General features: G+C 47.3%; 1 protein-coding gene across 1 annotated transcript; it reads left to right on the forward strand.

The window, feature by feature from the left end:
* Positions 1-3,868: 3,868 nt before the first annotated feature.
* Positions 3,869-9,947, forward strand: LOC118389538 (proline-rich transmembrane protein 3-like). The gene is made up of 4 exons (XM_035779437.2): positions 3,869-4,245; positions 6,487-7,506; positions 7,626-7,727; positions 7,854-9,947. The coding sequence occupies exons 2-4, from the start codon at positions 6,531-6,533 to the stop codon at positions 9,632-9,634; spliced, it is 2,859 nt and encodes a 952-aa protein (XP_035635330.1). The 5' UTR covers positions 3,869-4,245; positions 6,487-6,530; the 3' UTR covers positions 9,635-9,947.
* The last annotated feature ends 241 nt before the right edge of the window (positions 9,948-10,188 follow it).

A 10,188-nucleotide genomic window follows, 5' to 3' on the forward strand; every position in this document is an offset into this window, starting at 1 on the left:
CGATCTTATCTTGCCTCAACCTGCCAACACCTGTTGATTCCCCTGGGCCTGCTCCATCTCTGGCCTCTTCAACGGTGGTTCAACTTCCACACACTGCACCCGAAGCACCATCGTCTCCGCCAGCTGCGGGTGACTGCACAGTGCCTCCTGGCATTGTTGAGGTGGCGCTGACACTCCTTTCTCTCAGGTGGGGTGAAGACGCTGAGGATGTGCCACCGGGAGCTGGTCAGCACAGATTTCACAATCATACTCAATACATCTCTCTCAGCCACCTGTCATACAAAGAGTAGTTCAACATCAAACATGCATCCAATTCTATGTGGTGCTATTGAACCGGAGCGTGGAGGGATGGGTGTCGTCTGGCATACTGGCTAGCCCAGCTCCAATACATCCTGGCTGAGAGGCAGGACAGAGGGTGGGCCATGGAGAGAGGGTGGGCTGGGGGGCAGCACCAGAGAGGAAGGCACATCAATACATTAGAGCTCTGAGCTATACTGCTGGCCCTGCAGTCTTTCCTTCCACATCTGAAGGGAAGACATGTCCTGGTGAGAACGGACAACATCACAGTGGTGGCTTACATCAACCATCAGGGTGGACTGCGGTCGCACCACCTCCATGTTATGTTATTGGAGCTCCTTCTCTGGGCTCAGGGATGTCTAGTGTCTCTACGTGTAGCACACATACCTGGCATCCTGAATGTGGCAGCGGATATACTATCAAAGGAGGGCCCGCCACCTTCGGACTGGAGCCTACATCCCCAGGTGGTGCAGCACCTGTGGGACAAGTTTGGGAGGGCGCAGGTGGACCTGTTTGCCTCCCTGGACAATGTGCACTGCCCCCTGTGGTACTCCATGTCGGAGCCACCAGGGCCTCTGGGCTTGGATGCTCTGGTTCACGATTGGCCAGGGCTGGATCTTTACGCATTCCCCCCTTTTCCCCTGATCCAGGCTATGCTGGACAGGACCAGGTTGGCAGAGCATCGTCTGCTTCTGGTGGCCTCATACTGGCCCAGACAACCCTGGTTCAGCCTTCTCCTGTCGCTGTTGTCTGGGACACCTTTGCAACTTCCCCTGAGACCGGACCTGCTGTCTCAGGCCGGGGTAACTCTGTGGCATCCGAGGCCGCACCGCCTCAGTCTGTGGGCTTGGCCACTGAACGGCACCAATGGTCCATGTTACACTGCCCTAACCCACCTGGACAAGAGGAATACCTATGTAAGAATGCTGTTCATCGACTACAGCTCAGCATTCAACACCATAGTACCCTCCAAGCTCGTCATCAAGCTCGAGACCCTGGATCTCGACCCCGCCCTGTGAAACTGGGTACTGGACTTCCTGACGGGCCGCCCCCAGGTGGTGAGGGTAGGCAACAACATCTCCTCCCCGCTGATCCTCAACACGGGGGCCCCACAAGGGTGCGTTCTGAGCCCTCTCCTGTACTCCCTGTTCACCCACGACTGCGTGGCCACGCACGCTCCAACTCAATCATCAAGTTTGCGGACGACACAACAGTGGTAGGCTTGATTACCAACAACGACGAGACGGCCTACAGGGAGGAGGTGAGGGCCCTCGGAGTGTGGTGTCAGGAAAATAACCTCACACTCAACGTCAACAAAACTAAGGAGATGATTGTGGACTTCAGGAAACAGCAGAGGGAACACCCCCCTATCCACATCAATGGAACAGTAGTGGAGAGGGTAGCAAGTTTTAAGTTCCTCGGCATACACATCACAGACAAACTGAATTGGTCCACTCACACTGACAGCGTCGTGAAGAAGGCACAGCAGCGCCTCTTCAACCTCAGGAGGCTGAAGAAATTTGGCTTGTCACCAAAAGCACTCACAAACTTCTACAGATGCACAATCGAGAGCATCCTGGCGGGCTGTATCACCGCCTGGTACGGCAACTGCGCCGCCCTCAACCGTAAGGCTCTCCAGAGGGTAGTGAGGTCTGCACAACGCATCACCGGGGGCAAACTACCTGCCCTCCAGGACACCTACACCACCCGATGTTACAGGAAGGCCATAAAGATCATCAAGGACATCAACCACCCGAACCACTGCCTGTTCACCCCGCTATCATCCAGAAGGCGAGGTCAGTACAGGTGCATCAAAGCTGGGACCGAGAGACTGAAAAACAGCTTCTATCTCAAGGCTATCAGACTGTTAAACAGCCACCACTAACATTGAGTGGCTGCTGCCAACACACTGTCATTGACACTGACCCAACTCCAGCCACTTTAATAATGGGAATTGATGGGAAATGATGTAAATATATCACTAGCCACTTTAAACAATGCTACCTTATATAATGTTACTTACCCTACATTATTCATCTCATATGCATACGTATATACTGTCCTCTACATCATCGACTGCATCCTTATGTAATACATGTATCACTAGCCACTTTAACTATGCCACTTTGTTTACTTTGTCTACATACTCATCTCATATGTATATACTGTACTCTATATCATCTACTGCATCCTTATGTAATACATGTATCACTAGCCACTTTAACTATGCCACTTTGTTTACTTTGTCTACATACTCATCTCATATGTATATACTGTACTCGATACCATCTACTGTATGCTGCTCTGTACCATCACTCATTCATATATCCTTATGTACATATTCCTTATCCCCTTACACTGTGTATAAGACAGTAGTTTTGGAATTGTTAGTTAGATTACTTGTTGGTTATAACTGCATTGTCGGAACTAGAAGCACAAGCATTTCGCTACACTCGCATTAACATCTGCTAACCATGTGTATGTGACAAATAAAATTTGATTTGATTTGATTTGATGTTAGGACTACAGGAGGGTGTAATGAACACCATGCAGAGTGCAAGGGCGCCGGCTACAACCGTGGTATAACAGTTGTGCTGGCGGTTGTTCTACTCTTGGTGCACTGGTATTTGGTTGTGCCCGAGTCATGTGGGGTGCAATATGTCCTCTAATACCTGCAGTCTCGCTTGGAAGAGGACTTGACAGCCTCTACACTGAGAGAGTATTTGGCCACTATATCTGCCTGCCATGTGGGGTGGATGGACAGGCCAGTGGGGCGCCATCCCTTGGTCTCCAGGTTTATGAAGGGGGTTCGTCGCCTAGTGAAACCAATATATTGGAGTGATCCAAATAGCTCACATAACCATGGTTACATACGTAACCTACAGTCTTTCTTTCCTGTGGCTGTGCTCATGAGAGCCAGTTTCATCATAGCGCTTGATAGTTTTTGCGACCACTTAAAGAAACTTGAAAAGTTATTGAAATTTTCCAGATTGACTGACCTTCATGTCTTAAAGTAATGATGGACTGTCGTTTTTCTTTACTTATTTATGGACTTGGTCTTTTACCAAATAGGGCTATCTTTTGTATACCACCCATTCCTTGTCACAACACAACTGATTGGCTCAAAAGCATTAAGAAGAAAATAAATTCCACAACTTAACTTTCAACAAGGCACATCTGTTAATTGAAATGCATTCCAGGTGACTACCTCATAATGCTGGTTGAGAGAATGCCAAGAGTGTGCAAAGCTGTCATCAAAGCAAAGGGTGGCTACTTTGAACAATCTCAAATATAAAATATATTTTGATTTAACACTTTTTTAGTTACTACATGATTCCATATGTGTTATTTCATAGTTTTGATGTCTTCACTATAATTCTACAATAAAGAAAAACCCTGGAATGAGTAGGCATGAGTAGGCATGTCCAAACTTTTGTCTGGTACTATACATACAAACATTCTCAAACACACCTAGACATTAGTGGAACACTCTTATAACCACCCTAACTCGGTATTACACTCTTATGAGTATTTTCTCATATTTACATATACTGTGAAGTAAACTGTGTATACATCCGTCTTCTGCTTACATTATCCCAAACCCTCCCACTACACTGAAATACAGTAAATAATACACAAATCTAACTAACCTTATTTCTCTATACATTTATGCACCTGTGTGTGTGTTTTGTTCTCTACTGTCCTCGTGCACTGCTGGTAGCTTTGTGTCAATCTAATGATCTTAATGTAATCCTTGACTAATGAGATTACAGAACACAGCTGTGATATTGTATAGGAGCAAGAGACTTTGAGCATCACTCTAACAAATCCAAACAGGACAACTACAAATGGCTACACTTGACCCATGAGACCAACAGGAGAAAAGGGAAAGCCAGTATGCTACCCAACAACACAACAAATGTGAAGCAGAGGTCTAAAGAATCACAGGTAGGCTTTAAAAGGATTGTCTTTTTTAAATTGCTTTTGAGGGAAATTCAATTGGCACATTAAAGCATCTGTTACTGTGCCTCAAAGTTACTGAAAGAGGCCTAGACGTTCTCAGAGAACAGAACAGGCATACCATGCATTGAGGTAGAGATGCTGCAAGTGCAGAGAGGAAAAGAGTGTGTGAAGTACCATTAAACGTTACAACTGTGTTGATCGACGAAATGTGCGCCATTGGTGCGTCCCTTTGATATTTTAAGTAGAAATTGTGCACCATTGCATTTTAATTCAATGAACTTCCCTTTACTATAGACCACATGGACAATTCAATACATCTTAAATATGACTAAAGACTTGCTAAAGTGGCAAAATTCAGCATTTTGTCATGGCCCTCCATGCCCTTTGACTTCTAGGAAGATTTGAACATACTTAACCTGAAAATGTATCGAACTTTTCACCATCATTGTAAAGCCCTAGTTCTTTTGTTACTTTCACAAAGTTATTTCTTAAGATAATTATTTATTTCATGTGATTAGTGATTCATTTACGCCTGTCCCTCATTTCAAGGTCAACCCTGTTACATGACCTCTCATTTTAATACGGTGAAACTATTCCTTTTTATTTTTTTCAAAATTAACGTTGACCATCTAGTAGTCAAGTCATAATGTAATAGCAGGTCAGGTGGTTCCTGTCTCTCTGGCCATTTTCTGGTGTTTTGTGGTGTGTAACACTGAGTGGGAGCAGCATAAGACATCAACCCTGCTACCCATAGATAGGCTAGAAATGTTGTAACTTTTATTTGTATTTTTGTGAAGCTTGCATTCAATTGCCCCTCCCTGTTGCACACAACAAGCTTTCATTCCCCCTGTCACGAGGGGATTTATGGCTTATTTAAGAATTTGTCAACCCTGTTACGGTCAACCCTAATACGGTCTACCCTGTTACTACGGTCAACCCTGTTACTTCATTTGGCACTTAATAGGCACTTACTATACTACTTTATTTGATTTAACCTTTTGAAACGGGAAAAACATTTTTTTAATGAGGTTGAACATGCGCTCTTTATGACAGAACGTTAGAATTAGATGAAATCAATGTGTTTTTTTATAGCAAGTTACACTTCTCAAAACATTTGTGAAATGACCCAACTGTGTAAGTTTAGCTACATTTTGTCAACTCAAAGGGCAAGTTTTTCAACTTTAATTTGATGACTGCTGAACTAATAGTAAATTATGTGACGATATGTAAGACAGGAGGATATTAGTATTGTCTGTGTCTGTTGAGAGATGCACAGTCTGCATATGCCTCATATAAATCCCAGTGAAATTAGGCATCATATTTTATGATGGTGTCAGATTGCACTAAGGAAACACTAATATTGTGCACCAAACACTTCCTCCCTGTGCAATAACTTGGGGAGAAGGTTAAGCAAAAAACAAATAAGGATGTGACAAAAAGGACACACCTGCAAACCTTCAGCAGATCAGGCTACTTGCAGCTGTAGGCACATGTAACAGTATAGCTTCCGTCCCTCTCCTCACCCCTACCTGGGCTCAAACCAGGGACCATCTGCACACATCAACAACTGCGTCCCACGAAGCATCGTTGTTATTCATCGCGCCGCAAAAGCAGCGGCCCTTGTAGAGCAAGGGGAATAACTAATTCAAGGTCTCAGAGCGAGTGATGCCACCGATTGAAACGCTATTAGCACGCACCACCGCTAACTAGCTAGCCATTTCACATGGGTCACACACACACACACACACACACACACACACACACACACACACACACACACACACACACACACACACACACACACACACACACACACACACACACACACACACACACACACACACACACACACACACACACACACACACACACACAGGATTACCGAGGGGATTTATTGGTTCTTAATGGATTGGAGTGCAGATTAATAATCAGGAGGGAAGCTGTTTTACACTTTACCCTTAGCTTACCTTTACAAGCTGCTACTTAACAGCCCTGTTGCTCACCCTGACAAACGTCATGCTACTAACCCCTTTACCTGCAAATTTCCCTGGAAAACCGCATTACCTAAGCATGAACAACAACTCCCAGACTCATAGTCAGTGTGTCACAGATATTGAATGTTATCCATTATAGTTACTTTGTCCAAATGGAGTGTCTGTCTGCCTGCTGCTATGTCCTATAGCTTCTAGCCACCTCACTTACGTTTTCCTTTCTGTTGTTCTGCAGGTCTTCTATAAGGTATGATTGCTGCTTCAAGGTTACATTGAGCAATGGTGTGGCTCTTATCTCTCTCCTTGGTGCTGGCCACACTGTTTCACTGTTCACCTGGAAACATTATCAGGGCCACCTCCACCTCACCCTCATCCATCAATTCTGACCATGTCCCACTCCCTTTATTCTCTAACTCCCTCAGCACCACCTCCAACATGGGTACAACAACCCCCAAGCTTACCACAACACAACAGACAGGGACAGACATCCTTCTGCCTGCCAGCGGTATGCAGGTGCCAGGAAACAGGATGACAAGTATGGAGTACTTAGATGGGACATTGGTTGGCACATCATATGGCAGTGATGAGTCTATGGATGATAGTGGACTTGGGGACACAGATATAATAGAAAGTCAACAAGAGACAACTGCCAGCACACTTGTTATCAATTCTGCACCTGGAAATGAGGAGAAGAAAGCGAAGGAACTTGAAGTGCATTCCTCCATCCCTACTTCTCTCTACCCCCCTCCCACGCCCCAAAAACAGACCCAAGACAGCGTCAGCACAGCAGGACCAGCTGGCTTACAAACGTCAGAGGATGTGCGTTCACCGCCCAAGAGCCCACTGACCAAGCTTACACCTAGAGCTACGTCTAAATTATCTTTGCCACCCATAGGGGACGATGACAGTGGACTCAATCTGGAACCTGCGTATTCTATTGTAGAGATCTCAAAACAATCGGAGCAAACTGTCAACTCAACATCAGAAATAAACAATTCTCCAAACCCATTAACTCATCACAGCTCCCACCAATCCCCTAAAGACACAATTACAGAGGCCACTCTCGAAGAAGAGGAAGGGCTTGGAGCACTGGAGGAGAATGAGGAAGAAGATGTGGTTGTGTTAAAATACATTTTTGTGATTGACTCAGCGGTTCCCATAAGCAGAGACACTCGGGGAAAACTGTCCCACTCCTCCACCCTGTTATCAGCCAATCCCAAACAAGCACCCATTGTGACAGGACAGTTTCAAAGAGGTAAGAGTGGCACAAGAGTTGACTCTTTTGTAATTCTGTTTATATTTCTAATTACTCACAAAATATCCAAGTGTTTCCTCTGCTAGAAGTTCTATGTGTATGATTATTTTGTTTTTCAGAAAAGGAACAAACTCAATCCTTTCCTGACATACAATCAACTGAGTTGCCGGCACAATCATCACCTAACGTGAAACACATAATCCATCAACATGAAGAAAACAGTAAATGGCCCTTTTTGTTGTTGTTCTAAGTCGGGCAATTTCTCTTTCTCTTAATATGCTTTCTATATTACTTGATGAGATTATAAACTATTCTATTTTTCTCACACACCTTCCTCACTTTCTCAGCTAAGGGTCAACTCTGGCCTGTGCCCTCTGTCCGCTACGGTGTGTTTGGTCCCGTAACACATCAGAACCAGAATGGAGGCCCCTGTGTGCTGGGTCTTGGCAGCTGCGTGTTCCCTACTGGCACCAACGGCACCCTCCTTCTTTGGGAGGACCTGAGCCGCACACTGGCCTTCGCCTGGGAGCTCCACGTCTATGGCTCTGCTGGACTCTTCCTGCTGCTGTCCTGTGTGGCTGTGTTGGGAATGGTTGGACGGTCTAATATGCTTCACCCCCTCTGTGATGTACTAACCCTGGCCAATAGGCTGTTGCTGCTGACCGGGGCTCTGCGTGCTGTCCTCCTCCTCACTGACCCGTATGGCACACGCCGGATCCTGTCTCGGCCGGTCCTCACTGCCCTCTATAATCTGCCTCTGCTGCTGCTGCTGTGGGCACAGGTTGCCCTGGCGATGATTCTGCTGTCCCCAACGATGCAGCGCCCTCGTGTGGTGGGAAGTCTGGCAGTCTTACACTGTACCCTGCTGCTGGCAGCCGACCTGCTCTCCCCAACGCTGTCCCATGCCTTTCCTTTGGTTCTACAGAGCCTCACTCTCTGCTGGGGCCTGACTCTCTGCCTGGGCATTCTCACTCAGTCACTCTCCCACCTGCAGCCCTTCTCCAAGACTCCCATACACCAGTGGGGGGCCCCTCAGAGGATTGAGGAGCGGGCAAGACGCGTGACGGCAGTGTGTGCCCTCCTGGGGGTGCTGTGCTCCGGCCTGCAGATCTACAGCCTGCTCTGGCTCTATGGGCTGCTGGGGGACTGGAGGCGCTTTGGCTGGGGCTGGTGGCTGGGGCAGTTCTGGGCACGGGTGCTGGAGCTGTTCTGGGGCTTCTCTATGCTGGTGCTGGGCTCCTGGGTGTTCTGGACCCCTCGGAGGAGCCGTGCCAGGAGCGACCATGGCCAAGGGATGCCAGAGAGATCATCGTTTTGGAAAATCCTGCGGATAGGGCCTTTCAGGAGTTTTGAGAAAAACTGGGCAGAGCTCATACCGAAAAACTGGGCGGGGCAGCATCACTTGGGAGCAGACAGTGACTCCATACGTGTCTATGACAATCCCCCCACCACACACATCTTGAGGGACACCATGTCACCATCTCATCACAAGGGTGGAGAACCCACTACCAGCAGCAGCGGTGATACCCACCTACTGTGGCAGCGGGTGGGTGAGCGCGAGTGCATCCTCTCCCTCATAGAGTTTGACATGCTCCCCCAGTCGCCGATCAACCTCAGCCGCAGCATCGACAATGCGCTCCACCATGACAATGGACACCTGCTAGGGGTAGGCAGCCTCTTCACAGCCCCACCTTCTTCCACCTGGACCCACCAAGCTGGTGCTGACACTGACACCTCACTGGCGGACAGTGAGATCACGCCACCTTCTCTCACCTCTCCCACCTCTCCCACCTCTAATGTTGGCTGTAGGTGGGAGGTGGAGGCTGGCTCCAGGCCTGCAACTTCTGATCATTTCAGAGCCAACGGGCAGGCACTGCCTGAGACAGAGCCTAAGTTAGAGCCACAGCTACAGCCGGACCCACAGCCGCAGTTACAGCCGGACCCCCAGTCGCAGCTACAGCCGGACCCCCAGTCGCAGCTACAGCCGGACCCCCAGCCGCAGCTACAGCCGGACCCCCAGCCGCAGCTACAGCCGGACCCCCAGCCACAGCCACTGGAGGCTTCTGATAACCAGATCCTTCAGCCATCTCCAAACCCTGAAACACCAGGAGGATGTTCCAAACAATGATATATACATGTCTATTGTTCCAAACAAGGTGAAGAAGCCAGGGGTCCCTCAGGAGGATGACTAGTCCAGTGATGATGTTACAGATCTATGAGCTGACCGTGACATCATCACCTCATCCAAATGCCCATGTCACTTCATATCAGTACAAAGGGACTTGAGTGGTTCCACAGTGAAAACTTGGCCAGGGAACAGCACCACTCATCAGAAGTTTAATAATGTCAGATATAAGATATAAACATATTCAGTGTTGTTTATCAGCTCTCTATGTTAAATTCACTTACTGTACTTTAACTCGATGTTCTCTTAATAAATATTTCAGTTAAAGAAGTCTACTTATTACTCTTTTTTTTGTATTATAAAGTCAAATGTTCATTATGAATTTCAGTAAAAGATTACGATTAAGATCACTGTATTGGTCAATTGCACACAAAGGCCAACCCGAAATTTGATTTCTGCTTTTAACCCAACCCCTTCGAAGGAAACACATACTATACAGGTTTTGGAGAGGTGCGGGGTCTGCCACACTGGGCTCCCGGGGAGCTGTTTTTGTGGGG

This window comes from Oncorhynchus keta, chromosome 10 (genome assembly GCF_023373465.1).
Source record: "Oncorhynchus keta strain PuntledgeMale-10-30-2019 chromosome 10, Oket_V2, whole genome shotgun sequence".
In the NCBI taxonomy this organism is placed as follows: Eukaryota; Metazoa; Chordata; class Actinopteri; order Salmoniformes; family Salmonidae; genus Oncorhynchus; species Oncorhynchus keta.